The sequence below is a fragment of the Thermobia domestica genome, chromosome 12, assembly GCF_964235325.1.
Source record: "Thermobia domestica chromosome 12, izTheDome1.hap1.1, whole genome shotgun sequence".
NCBI lineage: Eukaryota > Metazoa > Arthropoda > Insecta > Zygentoma > Lepismatidae > Thermobia > Thermobia domestica.
The window spans coordinates 52,708,820-52,734,116 of record NC_137465.1 but is presented as its reverse complement, the minus strand read 5'-3'; the positions used below and the strand labels follow the sequence as shown (position 1 = coordinate 52,734,116).

At 34.6% G+C, this 25,297-nt stretch overlaps 1 protein-coding gene across 2 annotated transcripts in view; it reads right to left on the bottom strand.

Moving 5' to 3' along the window:
- Window positions 1–21,811, bottom strand: part of LOC145666450 (lachesin-like) — a 1,090,518-nt gene extending 1,068,707 nt beyond the window's left edge. For both annotated transcript variants that reach the window (XM_081733682.1, XM_081733683.1), the window contains exon 1: window positions 20,809–21,811. In XM_081733682.1, the coding sequence (XP_081589808.1) occupies window positions 20,809–20,899 (91 nt within the window). In that variant the 5' untranslated portion in view covers window positions 20,900–21,811. The remainder of the gene's footprint in view (window positions 1–20,808) is intronic.
- Between the last annotated feature and the right edge of the window lie 3,486 nt (window positions 21,812–25,297).

The following is a 25,297-nucleotide window of genomic DNA, read 5'->3' as shown; positions in this document are numbered from 1 at the left end:
CACTTTGGAAAATGAATTTTGATACGAAAACATGAATTGTCTTTTTTAGAGAAAAGTAGATGCATATATATATGTAATTTCTCAGTTATAGCCGCTGAAAATAGAAAGAAATAAACGAATTCTGAAACTCTCGGTGTGCAAAGTTATAGAACACAGCCTCTTTGGGCGAATCCGGTCACTAAACGTAGGGATCTTTATTCCTTAGGACATGAGCAATTTTAGCACCAACGTTGGTTAAAATTTGGCTAGTAGTCACCGAGAAATAAAATGCCACATGCGCTTCGACACACATCCATACGAAAAACACACACTTGGAGTGAGTATAAGCTTCCATATACGCCAGGGGCTAAAATGGGTCATAACGCTAGAACAAAAGGTCGGGTAAAGGAGCATAGTTATTTTGTATGAGATTCTATTAATGTAGCAATGGATATCAAATGTGGTTAATTTTCAGTTCCTGATCTATAATTTTTTTTCTCCGTTCTAGAAGACCTCATGATCTCTTTAAATTCTTCGAGGTTAACTTTGCCGCCTTTCCTGTTCCACACCTAATGGAACATTATTAAAATATACTCTCTAAATAAGGACTATGTTCTTTAACCGGACCACGGTCCGACATTTCGTTCAGACCGTGATCCATCGATCTATAATCCTTCATTTACTGTCTCGACCAATTTTCGGCGAGCTACAGGTCCGAAATGACCCATTTATTCACCCATATTGGTCTCTCTCTCTCTCTCTGTATATATCAGGTGTTCTAAAAATGGCGCCCACGGACCACAAAGCACTATTCTACAGGCCACAATAAATCAAAAATATTATATGACAGAATGCCCTACAGGGCTTCCTTCAGCCGTTATGAAAAATCGAAATTTCACAACGTCGGAGATTAACTTAGAGCCCAATAGCATTACACTATGGATACAAGCAGTTGAATCGTTGCTACACTAATAAATTATGCTAGTGTCAATCAATATCGACTTTAACTGCCACCTGGAAAGAATCGATATAACCATTTGATAGATTGGTAGATCTAATCTATGGTTCTTTATTTGCGACGTTGCCACATAGTGCACTTTGTGTCTCCAGTCTCCAGACGACGATTCGAAAGGTGTATATATATATATATATATATATATATATATATATATATATATATATATATATATATTGCTTTATTTTGACTTGTAGAATAATGCTCTGTGGTCCGTGGACGCCATATTTAGAATATCCGATATATATATATATATATGTGTGTGTGTGTGTTTTCATGTGAAGGTTCATTTTCCAAAGTTGTTATAGTGTTTCTCCGAATATCTTACACAGTATTTAAAAGAAATTAAAATTTTACTTAAAACATTACCTGGAAAAATAACGTTCATTGCATAATCAGTATGTAGGCGATAGAGCACTGTATTGAACAAAGTAAAGATAGTTTCATAACTTTGAACTTTTTCTTTCTGTAAAGAACTAAAAGATTGATTTTGTTCTTTCTCTTCATCAGTTTACGCAACACCTCTCTATATCTATCTCTCCCAGTCCTCTTCTTTCCTTTTTCCTTTGAAGAAACTTTCATCTATTGAAATTTTTATCCTTCAAATACGACATTATTGAAGAAAAATGATTTCCCAATCTTTTGGTAAATAACATGAATCACTTATAGCTTGTTTCTTTTTTCGTTTCTTTTCTTTATTTTTACGTGTCTTTTCGTGTTATAATAAAAATAAAACTTAGGAAAAAACTCGCCGGCGCTTTTAGTTACACGATACAGAGAAATGTAGACAAATTACACTTGACTAAGAAATATGAAAGAAATGTCATGGTTTCATTAAATATGGAAAGGGAAAATTCTAGCAAAAGAATTTAAAGTGTAAAAAAGAAATAGTGTGCGTACGTAATCCTCCTGTAATGTCTGTATTAAAGCATTTTGAAATATTTTATTTTTATTATTAAATACATGGTCATACAGTTTGCAAAGTTTTCTTGACATTGGAATTTAAAATGCAAAATCTATTATCCAGTCCAAGTTTTCTTTTTAACTCGCTAAACAATTGTACACAATTCTCATAACTAATGCTTTGCTTAAAAAATCGGAAGGCTCATTGTAATGGAAATTAAATCTTTGTTAGATTCTGTCTTAATCAGCAGTGATGGTTTGAGTCACCAGGTCAACCGGAAAACGATTTTTGTCCGGGTCACCTAACTCTGGGACTTGCTTTGACACCAGTGATGGAGAAACACCCGAAATTTAGTTTCAGGTCTCACGATTATACTATTCAGTCTAAGGGAGACAATGATTTAGGCAAGTAAATGAAGAAATAGTGGAATGAGAATGTGGGACGAAACTGGGGTACCTCGAGAAAACGCAAGGACACGATATTGTCTACCACAAACTTACCTGGCCGAGGATCGAATCAGTGACCCCATGCACCAGAGATAAGCACTTTATTACTGAGCCAGCGTAAGCGCTCTACACGAGAATGCGAATGGTTAGAGTACCTCCGCTACAGCCCTGCCTAGTCCACAGTATCTTTCCCCTATTCCCAGTCCAAAGCAAAACATGGATGTCTGATATATGTCATGATGTCAAAATCACCGGGTCATGGTGTATACGAGAACTTGACACGAATTTCTGTGCAATTGCTATGGAAAACCTCATCTACCGTTGTGACAAACGCTTGAACGAAAAAGGTGATAACATCGGAGACTAATCATTAGGTGTGGTGATCTTCCAGCTATGTCTCACAAAAAAAACAAAAAAAAAAAAAAAATGGTCTTTGTAACTTTCTCTTCCGATCATCCTTCGTATATTGCACCTTAAAATATGTATTTTTAAACTAACCAAAATAAGTGAACGTTATGAATTTCTAACTACTTACATTGTGAAATTTCTGATTACGATGTAAATTTTTATTCATGGCTTCTAGTTTTGGAAAAGATATACGAATATTGGTGAAAATAAATTAATAAAAATATATTTCGGAAAATGTTAAAGTAGTGTCTTCATGACTGTTAGGAGTATTAAGAGTATATATATATATATATATATATATATATAGAGAGAGAGAGAGAGAGAGAGAGAGAGAGAGAGATGTGTGTGTGTGTGATAACAGTATTTTTTCTTTTACATACACACTACATAAATATAGCTATAAGCAATCTGTTCAGGGAAAAAATCAATTACTATTGGCACCAGACAACAACACACATTTTTTGTGTCATAAAAATTCTTCTGATAAATACATATAGAAATTTTTATCAATTTTATGGAAAGATTTTTAGTTTGAAACCCGCTAGATGTGAGTTGGCACGATGTGATAGAACAACCTTCATATTGCGTAATGAGCAGAAGAACGGTAGTGTGCAGTAAGCTGAGCAAATAGTAATGATGTAAAATGGCCGATTTCTTTGGCTTCCAAATATTGGCTACAAAGTACTTATAAATGTGATACTTTCTGTTACCAAGTAAATGAAAGTTAACCTGTGCAAATAAGTTATAGATATGACATAGATTTGAGATAGTTTTGTGAAGATTGATTATGATTCAAGATTACAGAAAGATTATGAAGATATGAAGAATTGTTGTGAATTCAATGGAGATTTTACATGTAAGAGAATTATAAGAAAGAGATACGACGACCATTGAGAACAAAGAGATCGATAAGATACCGAGTTTCTTTAGCGTTGTAGAAGGCTAGCTTGGTAGTAGTAACATCCTTTGTGATATTACGATTTTTGTAAGCTAATACCAAAGATAGTAAATTGTTGACACTCGGTTGTACAACGTGAGCGTAACGACGTCAAGTATGTTTGTTTTTTTCGGCTTGGTTTACTCGAGCGCTCTGAGGCGTTACTCTGATATTCATGCAACAAGATATATCTTGATTTCAAGTTCCACTAAAGAGTATGAACACTTTTAGCTAGTCTCAGATGTGTCTGTATTTGTGTTCGTGACGCGTCTGGTAGGAATTCAAAATATAAGAAAGAGCTAAATAATAAAATTGAAAAAATGTTAGGGGTTAGGTTTGGGATTTAGATTTTTGGACTTTCAGGATCTATTGCCACGTTAGCCCGTCTCAAATATGAGAGATGACGTCCTTCGGTGATTACACTGGATGGAGAATTGGAGAGGAAGAAAAGAATGGAGAAGAAAGGAAGCGACCTGGCAGTAATAAGTTAGGTACCATCCCAAAATTTACCTGATGTGAATGAAAAAACCAGGAAAACCTTACTCGTGATGGCTGACCTGACAAAGCTGTTACACCTTCTCAACCGTAGTTCAGTTAAAGTCACTAACTCCTCTGCTTTCAGGGGCCGTAGTTCCGAGTTTGATTCTTGGTAGTGGTACCTGTCTCGGATACAAAACCGAATGGTAATTCGAATTTACTGTAAATTTGGTCCCGTTTTAAATAACTTCGCTGTTGTAAGCGGACTAAAAAACTCAATCAACCAAACAACCAACTATGAACCATACGTTTCCACACTATCATTTTCGTCCTTCACTTGCTTTTTTTTTTCTTAAGAAAAGTGAATCACATAGATACTATATGCCGTACCTGGTTGGTGAAACCCATCCAATCTTGACCATGGAATGTTGACAAAACTTAACGAGCTTAGTACACATATAAAGTAATATGGTCAGCAGGTCTTTGACTCTGGAGTAATTGGGTTGGAATCACTGAAATAATATTTTCTTCACATGCTATCAATGGCATTATTGTGACCGTGATTATTCGTGAAGCGTGAGCTCTACACAAATCATAGAACTACCTTCCCTCGTGTGTGACACATCGGAAGAATTCGGGATGATTCATGGAGCTGCCTTCCGAACGCAAAATTGAGAATAAGAGAAACAGTACAAGTGTACCAACAATGTTACCAAACTTCTTATTTGTGCACCGAGACAATATTTTCTTGGAAATGAGATTTGTCAATTCTCATTCATAAGGAAAATAACAGCGTATTTACTCGTTCCGCTTTTTCCTCCAACCTCATCTACTTTTCTTCATTTTTCATTAATGAGAGTTTCAAACTCTTGTTTCTAAGAAAAGATATTCTCGATGCACAGATAAGAACGGTTTCTCAGATTTAAGACAGTGTTTTCAACAGTGTGGTAACAATAATAAGAGTAAAAATATAAAATAACGAGCACGATAATAACAGCAAACGAAACTTAGCGAAAATCCCACAACATTGTACCCGTATAACACGAGAAACGATACTGGCAAATGTTCATGGATGAGGGTTAACGACCGGAACACATCCTCGCATTCTATTGGGTGCTCAAACTGATAAATCTAGATCAAGCTTCACGAGTCCTTGCGATCTCTATAATCCGATATTAACCAAATTTGCTAAAGTACCAAATCTTGATACATTCGGAACGCATGTAAATTATTACGGTATTCAGACCATTGGCTCTCGTGTTATTGGCATCAAATTTGGGTTTCAACTTAGTGAAACCAAACATGCTAATTAATCGCGATCGTTAAAACTCGTCTGGTATTGACCAAACTTGACATTAGTGGTAGATCTTTTTGAGCTAAGTTCTCTATGACATAGAATGGTGTACCGATCTTTGGTTTTCAAGTTATAGGCATTCGAGGAAATTACGATAAGCATGACTGTCGTGCTATATAGTTGCGAAAAATGGTCGCTTACTCTGAAGAAAGAACGTAGACTGAAAGTGTTTGAGAACAAGATCGTACTTTTCGTCGCTACTGCTGTGGACATGTAAATGCATAACAAATGAAATATTTCAGTTTAACATCTCAGGGTTGTGCCGGCTAGGTTAAAGGAAACGGTGGTGGTGAGAAATGAATGCAATGGTGGAATGGATAAAGTGGGAGGAAATGGAAAAACCCCGAGAAAATCCAAATACAAGGCGTTTGTCCACCATAAAGTCTACTTGGCGCGAGCTGGGATCGAAACAGGACTCCACGCACCAGAGATGAACACTCTGCCACTAAGCCATAGCGTCTCCCGTAAAATTTGGCCACAGTTTACAAACTAGGCTCTTGTGGAACTCTAAATGGTTCGGTATTTAATCAGCCTATGTAAATATATATCACAGCAAGTTGCCTGCATATATCTGTAGCTGCAGTAAATATTAAGAAGGTTACTCTTTCTTTCCTTGAGTATTGATTTCTAATGTTTTATCCACGAAAAGCTGCTTTTAGAAAACATTCAGAAGTTTTCTTCCTGAGTACATCAGTATAGTATTGCAATGCAAGTGTTTGTTGCAAACCCTATGGAATGTCACCTTACAATGCAAGAAAAATTGAGACATTTGTCATTTGCTGCTTGCTGTTAGAAGCAAATACAATATTAGTAACGATCAATTAAAACAAGCGATCTCTATTGCCTGTTGCTGAGCCACAAAGAAATCAAAACACCACCAGTTGAGCTGTTGTTAAGATACAATTGTAAATAGCCGATTCGATATGGGATTAATTAACAGAATCGAATAACGGGCAGATTCATGTTCAATAACAGAAGAACACATGTAGTGAATGCGTTTACGCTGTACTCTACGGTCACATATGCTGCAGACTATGTTCTGAAAGAGAAAAATGTAAATCAAATGCTATTGTTTTTTTCCTTGTCTTGGAGAACAGCTATTAACAGACGGGAAACGCAAAACGCATTCTTTTCTCTAATCAAACATAACACAATATCCTTATATATATATATATATATATATATATATATATATATATATATATATATATATATATATATATATATATATATATATATTGCATATTTATCTCTTTTTCCGGGGAGGTGACGGTTTCAAAATGTATATTATAAAATTGAAATTGACTATGTTTGTGACTCTTAATACCTACGCGGCCGATCTCGAACAAATTTTCAACGTAGATGACGTTCAAGCCTGGTAAGATTTTTATCATTTCACTTTGACAGTAGAACTTACGGGTGGAGAAGGGGAGAGGACATACATAAAATGATCGAAAATGACTAATATCAGTGTCGAATCCATAGTTTTTGTGGTCGCTGAGATGAATAGTGTTACTTCTGATTCTGTGCCCCGCAACATGTGGGAAGGGGATATATAAAATTACCGAAAATGACAGATATAAGTGCCGAATCTATAGTTCTCGGGGTCGTTGAGATGAACAGTAATACATTCGATCACGTCTATATCCAACTTCACCACCGCCAATTAAGGTAAGGAGAGGGGCGATATATAAAAATGATCGAAAATGACAGATATATATGTGTCAAATCCATTGTTTTTGGAGTCGCTGAGATGAACAGTCACGCTTTCGATATCATTTAAATCTAATTCAGCTCATAATAGTAGTATTTAATTTTCATTTATATAAATTACTTATTACTTTCTGACTTTTAAATTATATTTTCTTTGAAGTAAGATTTGAAGCTTTCCTGGCGGCGTATATGATAAAGCAATCAGTCAGGTGAAAACTAGTGGATAGGCCAACGTTTCGAGAGCTGTCATCGTTCTCATCATCAGGGCAATTATATTTTCTTTGTTTTTATCGATTTGAAGGTGCTTCTCCATAATAGTAAATGATGACTAATTAACTGAACATACTACTATTTATTCTTCATTTAACCCAGTGAAACTTGTAATTAATGCTACGCAGTATATTCTAATCTTTTAAACGACTCCGCTAAAAGTTTAATTTCCAAATAAAATAAGATTTAGTTCACAATACGATATTGATTAAGTAGATAAATTATTTTATTTAAAAATTAATTTTCATACTTCCCATCTATGATATGCGTAAGTACGCATATGAGGTTAGGCTTATATAGAACGAATATAGCAGTCTGTCAACACCAGTAGCGACACTAGAGGGCAAAGGGTCTGGCGTCCCTCCCGATGGCATCGTCCTCACCGACTGCCCCGCTAGACCAGGTCCGGAACGAGAATTATTTCATTGGAGGCGCACCTTCTAGTGAAATTGTTTCGAAAATATTAAACGTGGGTACAAAAATGTGTCTTTAACCGAGGAAGAAAATTCATAGAAATATTAGATACCTTACATTCACTATATATACATACGTATATATATATATATATATATATATATATATATATATATATATATATATATATATATATACATAGGGAGACAGAACCCATACTCATAAAATTATCAAATGAATAATGTATGAACATTTCCTTAATTTTTTGTATGAATTTGTGAGTTTTAACATTTTTATTCTTTCGACTCGATATGAAAATTAGAAGTATCCTTGTCAAAAAAAAAAACATCGAAACTATAATTCGGACTTTGATTGAAGCACAAATTTTCAATTCACATGCCAGATTGAGTTATCCATCATAAATTCAACCTATAAAAATGTATTTTTGCCTACAGTAACTTCTTTTATGCTATGACTCGTCAAACATTATACCTTCCATGCGCAATATTGCTAATGCCTGTACTTTCTGTGCATATAATTTCCATTTTGATCTCAGTGGATGTACTTATTTCAAATACAAAAGCATGTAGCGTTTTGTATTCTCATTTTAATCAGAAGATCCCGTCTGATAGAGTTTCGATGCTGAAAGAGGTCATAGCCCCTAATAATCCTTGTATATTTTCCGCGTTTGTCTCAACTGGCCTGAATAATTTTGCCAAATTACAGCGTTTCGTATATAATGGCATACTTTCAAAGTTAAATCTTACTACAGTTACGCCATCTATTAAATCAAGGGTGAGAATCATGGTTTAAAGATTGTGCACTAGATGTAGTAATAAACAAATCAGTTTACTAGAAATTGGACGAAATCAAGGTAAATACAACACATCGAGCATGACTTCACTTCGGACAGGAAGGCAAATTTAAATGTCAATTCCCAGTTGATAAAGGACCGCAATAGGTTAAACATCAATCAATTTGTCGAGTGCGATGTTCAAAACTTTGTTGCATTTTGATACGTCAAGCTATTTTTTTATAGATATGGATGAAGACTTCTAGAGGGAACATTAAGATAGGAATGTCACAATCTTCTTTTTTTTTTTTTTTTTTTTTTTGGGTGGAGGTTGACTTGAATTCACCTTACATTCATACATATCGGAAAACAATTGTAAGTTTCAGGGAGCTAAAGATGGTCACAAGAGGGGTTAGCCCGTTTTGCAATCAGGGGCGTCATCTAGGGCAGGGCTATTGCCCCCCCCCCCCCAAGAGTTTGAGAAATAAATATACTTTAATCAATTGCCTACTAATATACTAGTACAAAACGTGAAAGTCTTATGTCGTTAGCGCTCTTTCCCCCCCAAGCAAAGTCTGAAATGACGCCCCTGTTTGCAATCCTTTAAGTCGGGCCGGTATGGATAACTCATGTCAAGTCAATATCTTCTTAGTATTACAAAAGTCATAAAAATGTTCGTATGATTAACACTTTCATTGTAAATAGTACATACTCATTCAGTTAGTTATAGTTTTGCGTACCATGAGCGCCCACAATGGTTTAGTTATGTTTACTCTTTATGCAGTTAACAGCGTTAATTTCTAGTTTCACTAACACGGCTCCCATTGTTTCAATCTGCTCTGAGCAGCACCAGAGCAGCATATTAACACCACTGGCGCAAATCCCGGAGGGATGAGGGGAACATGTATCCTCCAATCTTGGAACTGGGGGGACTGTCCCCTCAATAATTCGATTTGAAATATGTTTTTTTGGGGGGAAAATGTGAAGATTTGTGTCCAATTGTCACAAAGGAAAGTGATATGAAATTGATGTCCCCCAGAATAAGCCTCAAATCTGCCCACCTCCCAATGTTGAAGACAACTCTGCTCAGTGATCCTCAACAGGATTTGTTTTCAACTTCAAAATTATTTTGAGCGTTACTTAAAAAAAAAGGAAAACGGTCTTACTTGTCGCCCCGAATGTTCAAGACATATTTGCGCCGCTGATTAACACCTTCATATCTGCTAAGATATTGTGACCTTAGGTTATGTGAACATCACTTCATTGCTACTATCACCTCATTTCTCACCCAATTCTTATGTACTAATCACAATAAGTGAATAAATAAAAAATCCTGATACTCGCATCTAATACCTTCTTACAACTCTTAAATTTATGTCACTGGCCCAAGACAAGACGTTATCTTCTGTGGCCCACCCATCTACTGATGGGAAGGAAACTGCATTATCAAGAAGTAGGTATTAGTGCCAATTGGAAGGTACACTCAAAAAAGTTATTTTTATTAATTATGAATTACGTAATTGTATTATCAAAATAAGAGTTGAGAAACAGGAAACAGAAGCAGAGCGTTGTTCTTTAGGCTGTATAGTAATTAGTCATTTAAATTGTAAAAACACGGAAATAGATGCCATTAGTAATTAATGACTTATAACTTCCGGAACAGAGATTTGATCTCACGAGGGAAGTAATTGAAACGGATTTCATTCAATTTGTTTAGATGACACGAAGGAAAACAAAATGTTTTTACAATAAAGTAGCACTTTCTAAAACTTAATCACTTTTGGTGATCCGAGAAAAATGTTTGATTTTACTAATTACTAGAAAATTGTGTTGTTATTTCTATACCAAAAACAGCATAAAGCGTATAATTATCATTGGATAATAAAATTGTATTTAATTAATTAGATTGATGTGGCAGTATTGGCAATTCTAGTTTCCGAAGCCATGATATACTACGTGTAATCTCAAGTCTCAAATTTTCTTGTTCATCCTTTATTTTGTATAATAAGTTAATTGCTAGTACATTGATAAAAATTGCTTTCACTCATCTGGAAATTCATACTTATGTTCGTTTCTTTGTTGAATACTGAACGGAACTACACTGTAAAAGGGGGGCGCGGTGGCTCAGTGGTAGAGCGTTCACCTCTGGTGCTTGGGGTCCCGGGTTCGATCCCAGCCCCCGCCAAGTGAACTTTGTGGTGGACAAACACCGTGCTCGTGGGTTTTCTCGGGGTTCTCCCGTTTCCTCCCACTGTCTTCATTCCACCATTCCACTCATCTCTCATCATCACCGTCTCCTTTAGCCTAACCGGCATAACCGTGGGACGTAAAACTTAAAGATTTCATTTCATTTCATACACTGTAAAAAATTTCATAGGTAAATTTACAAAACAATGGTGGCAAACTGTTTGCCACTCCTCTATGTAAATCAATTTACACCTATAAAGTAAAATTACTAATTTCAAATGGTGTAAAATTACATTTTTATCAATAAAAATATCATACTTTCTTATAAATTTACTGTAAATTTGTAAAATAACCCAGCAAATTTCGTAATTTAATCTAAGGAATGTATATTAACTTACAAAATAAAGGGTAAATGATTTTACATTGATGTTTGGCAATTTAATTACAAATTTTTTTTTCAGTGTACAATACTAATCATATAGAAACAATGTACTAAGATAACAAGTAATATTTGTTCCGGGCTCATAAGATGTTTTAAAACGATAGTAAAAGCTAATTATTGCGGAAATTGCGAGCTAATACTTATTCTATTCTTTTTCTTTAAAAAAAAAAAAAAACAATATTTGTTTGTGAGTTACTTCTAAAAGCTCAATAGTACCCTTTTTACTATGGTAACAATCATTCTATGCTTAAAAAAGTTGTTTTATAAAATTTGTATTTCGGACTTTCATTCCATTTATCACCAGTCGAGCAAGTCCGGATATCATGCGGGAAGGCAGATTCACAACATTTATCAAACATTACAATAGTCATACAGATTCCAAATCTCAGTTCCAAAAACTATAATATTTATTTTGAATACCTGGATGCAAGCGCTATAATACAGATGTTTATTTTCAAACGGATCCGGATTATAGGATATATCAGTTACTTAACACCATTTTACTTCCTACAACAGAACCTATATTATTTCAATTAATATCAAGAATTCGACGTATATACTTCATTCGTTTCTAATATTTTAATTCATTCAGTACTTTAAGACAGCAACGTATTTGTACATGACCGAGGAGCTTTATAGAATAATGGCTAAGAATACATATTAGAAAACATCCGTAAACATCCATCTCGTGTTTGTATCATAAGCTGTAATATTAGCTTTGCTAGATTCAGAAAAAAACAATATTATTTGTTAATTAAGTTAATTATTCCATACAAAAATCTAAGTTGATAAATTTATTTAACATTAGGAATCATCTAGGATACGAAAGTAGGCAGGATTAGGCTCTTAGCAATTCACATCTCAACGATATTACGTAAGCATAGCTTACCATTTATATTAATTTTTCTGCACAAAAAGGAATATGATCTTTTGAAATATGTTTTATAGTAGTTCGCTTAAACAACACTTAAATTTGCATTAACACATCAAATTAATTCGTCTTTACGTTTATCAGCTTTCACTGTTTTTATATTTTGTAGTAGTCATCAATCGATCAATATCAAGAAAAAGGTAAAAATATGCATATACGTACAGAGTTTAAAGCACTTTCCGCCCAGTGATTTATTTAGTGTCCCGGAAAGCTTTAATTAATCGACTCGTTTTAATAAAATTTGCTTTGTAAATTGATAGTAACATTTTGAAATTAGTAACAGCAAGCTTAAATTTAAATAATCAAGTATTTACAATAAAATAAAACAATAATCACAATGTGTACCAAGAATGTTCGGAGCCTATTTGGAAGCATCCAACAGAAAATTATGTTTTAAATTAAAATAAATTATTAAGCAAAAACAGATTTGGAACGATCGTTTTTCAGATCGTTACATGTTCTAATATCTTTTAAAGGCCACTTTTATTTAGAAACAAAGAAAAATATAAATTCACACTGAGTGTTCATGAGCAAGTCTCGCTACATCTGCATTTTAAATCAGATGTCCAACCGCTTGCTGAGCCAAAAACTGAAAACAAAAATATGTTTAGAGCTTTGTCTTTGAAAATAGAGAACTTTGGTTAGCGTATATTTAGGCTGTCGAGATTCGACTGCATTCTGAATACAGCTTTAGTAGCTCGGATTTTATAATAAAGCAACCGTAGAAAAGAAAGCAATCATTCATATAGACGAGGTACTACACTATATCGTACTGCGTGTTATATCATTAATTATTTTGACGACAAATATAATCGCATTTGCCTTTCGTTGTAATGTGGTATTTGAATCAACTAACTACAGAAACACTCGAATCAATCATTATGGGAAAATGTTCAATTTGATTCCAATTGATGATATTTCGCTGACTTGTTTCCAATGCTGATTTATTTCAACCTTTTGGAGACGAGATCATAGTTCATAAGTAAAACTATTGGCACGAACGGGAAATCAATCAAAAATGATTGTATTTTCAAATGATTCTAGACTAACGAAATGTAATACATTTTACGTATAACTAATTAAAGTTTCAAACGAAATATGCCTTAGTTGCATCCAATGTTTTGAAGGATTAGTGAAGGAGGGAGAGTCAGAGTTTTAGTAAACTTTCTATAAATATTTGAGGTTACACTCCCTCCTCTCAATCATTCTTGACAGGACACACAAAATGTATCCTGAGATGTTCTTCGGTATAATCGTAACAAGACATAACAGTAGTGTGATCGTAGAAGGCACAGTGTGAAAAGAATATCACTCACAATAAATGCTTATATGCCAATAGGTAGAGCGGAAAATTCAACAAAATACAGTTATTTTGAAATGATTGCAGATCAAGCTCAATAGGCGTAGAGTAACGAAACTTGATAGATCTTACGCAAAACAACTATAAGTTCACGATAAGTATGGTTTTCGCACACTGATGAAACGCTCGGTGGTTGAGGATGGAGAACAACATTTTCAAAAATCTTCTTTGAAAATTTGAAGCCTTTAACCCTTTCCTCCCATCAAACGTGACCACAGACAAAGATTGCACATTGAGATATAATATGTTCATTACAATATACGAAGGTTGCTCAGCATGCACCATCTTTAGTCCCTTATAATTACGGAAGACACTTATAACTTTAGGCTTAACGCCATACCTTCTTTAGACTGATGTCCACAAAATTTTAAAATTTTGCAACAATTTTTCTTTTCTTCACAGGTTATTGATCAGTAAGAAGCAAACCCTAATTTTTTTAACAAAATAGAAAACATCAGTGCTCCCAGCAGTGGTAAAATATATAATGAAGGAACACCTAACACCACCGAAACACATCTGTACTGGAATGGTGGGAACTCTTGGGACTCTAACTCTTCGCATGATCTAGTGAAACGATAATGCCGTGAATCTAAATGTGGTTGATAGACTTGTAAAAACTAGCAAAATAGTGGGTCATTTGCAACTGTTACTATGCCAGAAATGATTACATTACTCCCGCAGACCGATGAGTGACTATCCGTTACATAGCAGAGACGTGCGACATCTCAACTGACAGTCTGCAATTCATTATTCATAAACATTTATCAATGGAAAAAGTCTATGCACTGTGAGTCTAAAAAGTAAGAATGTTGACGGTCGACATTGTATGACAAGTCAGCATATGTTACGAATAGCCTGACATACGAAACTTTTTTCCAAGAAATTTGTCGCTATGAATGACGCGTGGCTCGAGCATAAGTGTAACTATCAAAGCATGCAATGGAAACATCACAACTCCCCAAGAAATTCAAGGTCCAACCATCGAAGAGCTAAAAGATGACATCTGCTTTCTGGGATACAGAGGGATTTATTTTGATTCATAATTACAGCCGTTTATTATGCAACTCTAATTGCCGAATTACTTACTGCCATCAAAGAGAAATTATGGGAAATGTTAGATCATGATGTGCGATAATACACAAGTTGCAATGCGTGCAGTTCAAGAATCGGTGTTCCAGTTTGTTCCCATGCCCTCTATTCTTCAGATCTAGCAGTCAATATCTTCCATCTATTTCTTAACCTGAAGAATAAAATTCATGGGAGACATTTTCGCAATTATTTTGGAGTTACGGACACTGTAGATGCTTGGCTGTAAGACCAATCGTTTTTTTTTTTTTTTTTTTGCTGGGATTGAAAAACTAGAAGGCTGATTGGAAAAGTGTGCTAATGTTGCAGAGGACTATGTTCTCACGCGGAAAGTTCTACTACGTGAGGGGCAGAGAATGCTGAACCATTCTCGTTTAACAACAATGTGATCATAGGATATATAGCGTGATGACGACACTACTATTAGTGAATGCGTATAGACGCCATAGGTACGGGAGGGGAAATTCCAAAGCTACAGTTGCAAAGTATATTGAAGTGATTGTAGGTCAGGCCTTAGGAATCATGAAACATATGATGGTCCTGTTAGGAGGAACAAATGACAGTTTCTGTGTTTTAAATGAAATAGTTATAAATTCATACATTTCATACCGACAAAATAGAAATTAACATGTCAAGAGCAAAGTATCTCGATATAGTAACTTCGTACTTCAAGCCTCATAGGAAAGTACTCAAAAAAATTACTCAGTCTCGGAAAGGTTAATGCACCTATGCTAGTTATAAATACACAAATGTATGAAAAGATCGATACTTCCAAAGCAAAAAATAATTACTACGATAAACTTTAAAATAAACAAAGGAAAAAACTCAATTAAGTATCATAATACATTTCAAAGATATTTTGCTGCTTGCACACGAATAAAACTTCCGTTGATTTCTGTTACAGACCTCTTGTTATCGGTTAAAAACCTACCAGGTAAGGAACGGAACTAAAAGAGCTAGCTAGCAGTGCAGTGCAATATTTCATAACGTAGATCCAATCACTTGCTTCCCCTGTTCCTTTATGCAACCAGAATAACTTTTATGTTGGTTGGGCTGCATATGATACACCATTATATCGGATTACTTAAAAAGCGGCTAGAATAAACTAATGGATTTCTTCATTTACATAAATCTACAGTATTACCGAGTCTCGTTCGTCCAACAATTTTTAGATCTCTATACATATTTATCGAGTTTTTTCTAACACACTATTTATATAGTTAATGTGTATACTAAGCGGTCTGAAGTAGGTAGATGGAGTAAAGTTTACAAAGGACAATAAAGGATTAATAGAAGAAAACGTAAATGTTTCTCGTAAACAAACTGATATTGATATAACTGAGGATAAGATACTGTACTGGCTGTCAAACCAAAAACTTAATATAATTAGAAAGGACAAGAGAGTAAATTAAATACTTCGAATGTAATGATAATGAGAAAAAATGAAATCTTTCACTTAACCGCCCCACGTTAGGCTAAGGGAGACGGATGATTAAGACAAGTGAATGTTAATGGAAGAATTGGTGGATTGAACAGGGGAGGAAACGGGGTCCCCTGAAAAAAAAACGACGAACACGATGTTGTCCACCCCAAACTTACTTTGTTGGGATCGAACCAGGGCCCCCACGCACTAGACTGATAACAAATTAGAATAATATTAAAGAAGACATAATAAAGCAGAATCACCTATAAAATGGATGATACTATGCTAAGTAAAACCTTTTGTTACTTTGAATAATATCGAGAAACTTAAACCAAGAACTGAATCTTTATTAACACATAAAAGAACACACACACACACACACACACACACGAGTCACCTAGAACCACCACATTTTGCACACAACACTTCACAAGGTCTAATCGTGTGCGAAGATACGATTTTTAAAATTTTCGATTCGACAGGAGATTGAGGAGCAAACGTTCTGAAGGTACAAAACTGTAAATTATTTTAGAAGCTTCAAGATAGACAACACAAGCTACTGTGCTGCGTTGCAAGTTTCATATTGTTCAGTCACAATGAAATGAGCAGCCAATTTTTGTAAAAATCGTTTCTTTCCGGTGAATTGTATTCAGTGAAGTGTTCCAGAAAGATCATTCGTCACCAAATAATCATGATTCAACACGTGTAAAGTAGTTATACTTAAATAGGTTTCTCAGTTTATTTTTAAAAGAAACGAAACCATTTTCTGATAAGCTTTAGAAAACCGACTTTAGAAAAAAACTTTCCGTATCTTCGTTAACTTATTACCAAATTCTCGCTACAAAACCAAGCAAGAATTGCGACTACGGCTGTAAATCACGCTAGTTTCAGTATAAATCGAAACTCTATTAGATACAACTGTAACCGGTTTCGGTGAAAAACTGAAATCGGTTAAAGAAAATTAAAACCGGTTTCCGTAAAAACATATCGGTTTTGGTAAAAATTGAAATATTTGTTTTCTATTTTTGGTTTTTTTTCTACAAACCGCATTTTTCTCATCCCTAGTATAAAATGATTATTCTAGTTATATTGCATGTATGTGGAAGTTAGATTTTAGTTTCCAGAAGACAACTTACAACGCGAAATCCTGCAATGTCGTTATTGAATATTATATAGATAATATGAAAGATGTCTCCGACTATTTTTGACAAAGAGGTTGTTGCAAACACTAGGAAGAATTTGGTTCTATAGACTAGTTTACACGCGACTAATGTGGTTTCGGGATCGATTCCTGATGGTAAAGCATTGGACGCATTATCGTGATTCAAATTTTACTTTAAACTGTAGGTCCATGTCTTTTATAGCCATGATGCTAAAAGGAGACAAACTTCCACAAACAAAATAAGCAATCCAAATCGAAGTCAAAAGTAACACATAACATTATAATGAAAAAGTTCTCTTTCTCTATAATAGTTCTTCATTCTATCATACTTTTAGAAATCACATCTCAAACCAATCGTTAGGATAACTTCACTAGTGTAGATTTATGTTGATTCTACTCCGAAACAAGGGTTCAAGTTTTAGATTAGTTTCCGCCGAGTCTTACCTTTGTAAATTAAACATCTTTGGCTGAATATTTATCTACTGCGTACGTATTCTATATTAATATGTGAGAGTCTAACTATTTAAGCCTAACACATAATACTTTCAAAGAACATAATTATTTCCGCTCATAATGAAACTTTTATTCCTTCCTCAGCTAACACATACATACTACATTTCATTGAAACACCACGAGTTCAAAAGCTTAATAGTTATTCCACAAACTACTTTAACACATATTACTGCATGTTTATACAACAGCTTGTGATAAGTGATTTTGAAAAGAACTCAACCACAACATTTCACCACTCTTTGAGGCATTTTCAACAAATACTTATTGTTTGATTGTATTGCAACTATTCTCATCAATTAGGTGACTTTTGCTCACGACAGTTACAAAATATTTCTCCTATGTAACATTATTCGCATATCATTGTTCATAACATTGTATATATTACTATTATCTCCCATTTTAATATCTACAATTGAGATAAAAGGCACACCAATATTGTATAAACCATATAAGGCCTAAGGGGATCCTAAAGGATTCACACTTACTAGTGTTCATACATACAGGAACCCAAATAGTCAGTGCATGCACCGTGTATCTATAGATCCCCAGGTACCCGTTTTACAGAAGATAGGTGAACCCCTGAGCCGGATTGGAATGTGGGTAAAATAAACTTATTCCCACGTTCATCAGGCATTCAAATTGGTAGGTAGACTAACTACACCACAACGTCTCAATTTCCAAAAGTAAGCGGTAAATATTAAATTCATTGTTTACTTATAAAGTAATGTCGACAATTATCACACTAAAATCCTCCGACTCTCATTTTATTAATATAGTGAATTCGTATCCTTCAGTACGCATGCTTCATTCATGCGAAAAGATCTCCTTCAACCACAGTAGCACAACGAATATTCGGGTCTTTTAACGTCATCCAGTTAGTTAATGTGTTATGAATTTCTTACAGAAAAGAATATTAACGGTACAAAGCTGTACGTTCTATACGACAATAGTAACAGACACTCACGACTTTTGAGAAACTATCTACAACGAAATTCCATTACGTAGCATGTTAATTATAATGGAAGATGTAAGTTATTTTATTCAGGTATAAATTATTGAATTCACTTTGGATGTAGATAAGAGATTTGAATGAGTCGATGGAAAGAACTAAAAAAAATGAAGTGATGAATTTTTAAACGAAATTTCTTACTTCTCGGAGTGAACTGTACTGATATTTTGTATGCATTTAATTCTCTTCTATACGTATTAGATTATTTTTTATGAGATGTCAGTTTTATCTACGGACGTAACTATTATATTGTGTGAAAAGAGTGTTTAGAATATGTATACTTCTGTAACATGAAAATAATGTTATAAGTAAATTACTGCTTTAATTTCGAAATATTCTTGAATTATGATTGATAGTGCATAGAACAGAAAAATATACTCCTTGTTAATGATGTAGTACATAAAGAATTTGGTTTCCAAGTTATTATCTTGTTCAACAAACATAAGTGTAATTATTTAGCTAATTAAGCCAAGAAACTGTCAGAGTTTTATTGTGAGTATGTGATTAGCGTACACGCCTCTAGTGCGGAAGACCCGGGTTCGGTTCCCGGTAATAAGTACTTCGGGTCTTATGGTAAGTTTGGACCCATGTCTTATATGGACTTAGTTCTAAACACCACGCTAAACGTCAAATCAATCCATCTTTCTGTGCTAAATTTTTCTCTGAAAATTTTGTTTTCGAAAACCTTTCGTGCAGCACCTATTGTACTCTGCATTTGGATATGTACAATACGATGGAAGAATTAATGTTGTGTAAATTGACTTTCATTACATTTATTATAATTGCCTTCTCAAAAAAATGTATGAAAAAAGTAACATCTACTTCCCGTAATTTAACTATTCCTCATTTCTTCCTCCAAATGCTAAAACTATTTTTTATTTAAAAGTGCAACACATATGTAGCCTACAGACAATCTCAGAAAGTCGAAGTCCATATCTTATAGAACTTTGCTATCTAAAAGGATTATGAATTTTCAAATCAACCAGCCAACTATGCTTAACAGAAAAATAATGGGAATCATCCTTGCTTAAAAATGTAAAATATGTGTACAACTTTGAAAACTTTCTTCTTGTTTTGTGGATTGAACTTTTTTCTGCAGTCACTAACTCAATTAAAATTCATTTTACAGGTTAATTATATAGAAGTTCACTAAGTTTTATTAATAATTTTAAAAGCTTAGAAAATTGTTTTATATAATCTCATTAAAAAAAGATTTTGTTTTTAATGGCAAAAGCGCGAGCGAAAAGTGAGTACAAGAAATACCAACATGAAAGGTAGTTTGGTATTGATTTCCAAAGGAATTGTCTTCAGTTTTCATCTTGCAGCTAGTTTAAAATAGAAACTAAACGTTATTAAAGACCATATAACAAATGCTTTTAATTTAACAGGGTAAAATTACGTTGCGTTGAATTTTCCACGTGAAATTAAAATAAAATGGTTAGACGTTATTCTACCAAGAATAAATTTTCTGAAGATTTTACATACCATCTGTATATTGTCTTATCGAATGATTGATCCACTTATTTTTATTTCAATTTTCTCATCAACAAATACTACTATCAATAATAATATGTATAATAAATATAAAATTTGTTGTTATACTGCATGATTTCTTTGGATTGTTATTTCTTATCATTTGCATGTCTTAAAATTAGATTTGGTTTATTACACACAGCGTTTTATAACTCAGTATAAAATGCTACGATAGAACGAAAAAATTATAGCTGTTCTTCTCTGTAATACGAGCTAAAGCTAGTACGCTATTTTGTTCCATACACGGAATTTTGGCTTGTAGGCAAATTTTTCTTTAACAAAACTGAAATACAATATCAATGCTTTAATACCAATATAGTGAATTGTCTGTTTTGTATTTGTTGTGCTTGGTAACTCTAGACGTGAATGCGTATGTACGATATTAGATGAATCAGTTTTCAATAAGATTAGATTCAATAATTTGGTATTAGGCAAACGATGCTGATACTTACCTTGGTAACTCGTGACAAGACATGTGGTCCAAGTTAAGGTCACCCACAAGTAAAGGAGTTCGAACCACTTAATACTGTGTTGCTGTGTCATGTCACTTTGTGGAACAGCACATTATTTAAACATATTTATTTTTTCCAATTTGAGAAATTAAAATGATAATAATTATGAATATTAATAATTGTATAGTTCCTTATGGAAATTAACGCAAGTCACTGTTTGTTTCTGTCCTAACTTTTGAAAACTTTTATCGAAGTTACAAAGTATTTTTTACTAGTTCATGATTGAGTATGTTTTATTTTTAAAATAAAATATTGAGAGAGAAATTTCTACTTTTCTGAAAGGTTTAATTAAACTTTTTTACTTGTTTATAGAAACAAATGACGTGGGTAGAACTTTCTACATTTTAATTGCGATGACACTAAAGGTATGGGTGCGTTATAATTCTTAAAGCAAAAATAAAATAAAGAAAGAGGTAATATGGGAAAGAAAGAGAAGACGAATAAATATATTTCCTAAGAAAATCAAAATAACAAAAAGAAATCTTTAACACTCGCGCACTTGTTATATTGAATATCAAAATCCACTTCACTCACTATAATTTATTCTTGCTTTTATTACGATTATTTCTTTAAATTTCCAAATTTTCTTTCATTTAGTTAATTTTAATTTTGTCCTTTTTTGTTCACCATTGAAAAATCACAAATGTGTTGACTTGTTTTTTGTGTAGAAAATACGTTCCGTTAAACCACGTAGATTATTTACTTTAGTTCCGTGCCGCTTTTCAATCGCTGCCCGTTTTTGTCTTGTTGCGAATCGCACCGCATTTGTCGTTTCGCGAAAGCAAGCCTGTCGCTTGTAGACTCTAGTAACAACCGATCGCGTCTGCCCGAGCTCCTATACACATTGTGCTTGCTGCCGGTACTCTGCCGAGCTTTTCTATGTTAGCGCCACGACTTACTCTCTCGAGTTCGTATGTGTATTTCTGTTTGTGTGTGTGAGCGAAAGAGAAGAGGTGGAGTACCAAATCAGGGGAGGATTGGAGGGGAGTTAGAACCAGCCAGCGCGCGATTGAGGTGCGAACTTGCGCTGTGTAGAAGCCCTCTCTCGTCACACAAGCGATGATCAGACGGGACTGTAACCTCAATCCGGGCACAGTGTTCTTGTATGAACAGCACACGCTTGACCGTCAGCTGTCACACAAACGCCGGAAACTTTCAAAATAACTAGTTACAGTTTCTCTTCCTCACTCTAACAAATCCAAACTCGGACCGTATGCTGTTTGTCCTATTCGTTTGTACTTGCATAACTTGACCCTCTTTTTCCTCTTACAATGCAGATTGTCTTTTGTTATTTCTCCAAGCGATGTTTAGAATTCTGTGTTGTGTTTCGAGAATTCAAAACTGATAGTACACTCCTGCTGCTTATTTCTGCTTCTGGTAATTACAAAATGACTATCTACTTTCTGTCTACTTTAAATTTTCAGTCAAATATTTGTCATATTATTCTAATTTACTTTCGCATTTTAACCAATAGCAGTACCTTAATACATATATTACCATAAACAGTTTAATAGATTTTTTTGTTAATTTTTTAATTATCTATATGAAATGGATAGAGGAACTGAGCCAACTCCGATTTGTTTAAGCCCCTTTGAAACTTCCAGTTGTTTGTTTAAGTTGCAATGGTCGTATAGCTTATTTCCTTGCAAGAAATAAAATTACAAGAAAAAAAAATGAAATGAAATCTTTGAGTTTTACGTCCCACCGTTATGCCGGTTAGGCTAAAGGAGACGGTGATGATGAGTAATGAATGAAATAGTGGAATGAAGAAAGTGGGAGGAAACGGGAGAACCCCGAGAAAATCCACGCACACCTTGTTTGTCCACCACTAAGTTCACTTGGCTGGGATCGAAGCAGGGACCCCAAGCACCAGAGGTGAACGCTCTACCACTGATCAACCGTGGCTCCAAAATTATAAAAAGAGTTCTGGGACTGAATAGAGCAGTCGTATTCAACTTTATACTCCCCGTAATTCTGAAGATACTTTTCGATTCGAGTGTGTACCACAAGATTTAAGTTATCCCTAATTCAAATTATAGGATACTATAGAAAAAAATAAATTACAAAGTACATTACTTATTAAATAAATAACCAGACTTTATTATATACAGAAGGATCATGCTATAAATTTAACGGAATCATGTTATTTTGAAACGAAATGAAATATTTAAATTTTACGTCCCACCTTTATGCTAAAGGAGACGGTGATGAAATATGAATGAAACGGGAGAACCTCGAGAAAATGCAAAAGGCGTTTGTCCACCACAAAGCTCACTTGGCGCGAAACTGAGATCGAACCAAGGACCCCATGCACCAGAGGTGAACGCTCTATCGCTGAGCCACAGCAGGTTAAATATCACTGAAATCCACAACCAAATTTACAATTTTAGTCTCTTTGGCCCTTATTTCTCAAAAGATGGCAACAGAGCTCTTCGTCATTTATCACTCTATTTTTGGAGATTTCTATCCGAACAATGATGCTGGCGACGCTTTCTTTCATACCTAAAGGGTAAAACAAGATAGTCGTTTCTTACCTTCGGAAATGCTATTTCTTAAAATAGCATTTTATTCATTGTGCTACTCTCGCTGTTCCAACATTTTCTTTTTTTCCTTTCATGAAATTTCCTGCAATTATATGCGTATTTTATTCGTAAGTTTCTTTTTATCCATTTTAAAATCAATTTCCAAAATTCAGAAGTTGTTAAAATCACATTCAACCATGCTGTGTTCAATGATTTCAAATCTATTGTTTCTATGTGTTTCATTAAGAGAAGTCATATTAAACATTAACAGCATTAATGTATTAAGAAACTGTATAAGGTCAACTCAATGTATATAGAGTATTACAGGTAGCAAATTTTCTGCTATCGAAAGAAAAAAAGTACCCAGAATTCTTGGGCGACGTGACGTCACGTGGAAGAGAGCACGAAACAAACACATTGTAGGGAATACAGTAAGCGGTGTCGATGCGTGTATTGAGACAAAAATGAATAAAAATAACTTTGTTGTTGCTCAATGTCCGAATTGAGAAAGGAAGTCTCCATGTATAACATAGCACCCCTTTCCTAAAATGTTGTTGGTACAGTAAAACGACAGTGAGTTTCTCGGTGTAAACGCGCAGACAGAATCGATGTAAACAATGCTAATATTTATTCTATTCATTTCTTACCGAAAGATTATGAGACAGACTTACAACACGAACTTCATAAGCTACCCGTAAGAGAAAAAGTTCTGCCCTCATGCAATTTCTTCTCTGCATATATCGAATTGTCATGGAATTGTTAAGAACGAACAGAAGTAAAAGGTTAAGAGAAAATAATTTATTTTTCAAACATATGAAGTTGAAGAACTTGAAAGAAATTTAAGTAACTAGAGTCATGGATGCAGATCCTGTAGGACGAGCAAAAATGTTAGTAAAGAGGATTTGCCCATTTTGTCCCCATAACTCGTTGAAGCCAAAAAATAATCGAGACAAACCTGATTGGCTGCTCTTTTCCGCCAGTAATACTCACTCAAAACTAGGTCTTCCGTATCCCGACACATAGTGTTCATTGCGTTTATTCTTATTTAAATATTCGCTTTAACATTCGCAATGGTTACCTGTGCAGCTTATGGATTCCTGTTTGTTACCTTCAATGGGGCTTGCGTTCTTATTTCCGTTGAGGCTCGTACTCACTTGGGCTAGGACATCCTCCAATAAGGATCACACTCAGGGTGGGATCCAGGATTTTCTGAACGAGGGTGCACCAATAATTACCAAACTAACCAATTACACTGAAACTCTTCAAAGTGGTATGTGACAATATTCTTTACCCTTGACAACGCTGATACATAGAACGGGGAGGGGAAGCGGTTATTTTAAAGAAGGTCGCATGTTTTCTGTCCTACTTGACAAATGTTATATTGTTTTGCTTGGAGAATCCTTTTCCTTCAACTTTCAGAAAATCGACTTAATGTGTTGCTTTTGCAAAACTCTGCTTTCTCTTAAGCCCCAAACGGAAAAATAATGGCAGAAAGTTTCGGAAAATGTTGCTATTTTCACTGCTAGCTTCTTATTTTAGATAGTGTATATTTACAACAAAGGGGTGCACGTGCACCGGTGCACCCCCTAAATCCGGCCCTGATCAATGACTGCTTGGAGCTCGCGCTCACTAAGTTCTTTGGGGCCTGAGGCGCGGTGGCTCACTGGTAGAGCGTTCATCTCCGGTGCTTGAGGTCCCTGGTTCGATCCCAGCTCACGCCGTGTGGACTTTGTGGTGGACAAACACCATGCTCGTGAGTTTCTCGGCGTTCTCCCGTTTCCTCCCACTTTCTTCATTCCACAATTTCATTCATTTCTCATAATACCGTCTCCTTTAGCCTAACCGGCATAACCATGGGACGTAAAACTTAAAGATTTAATTTCATTTCATTTTCATTATAATTTCAT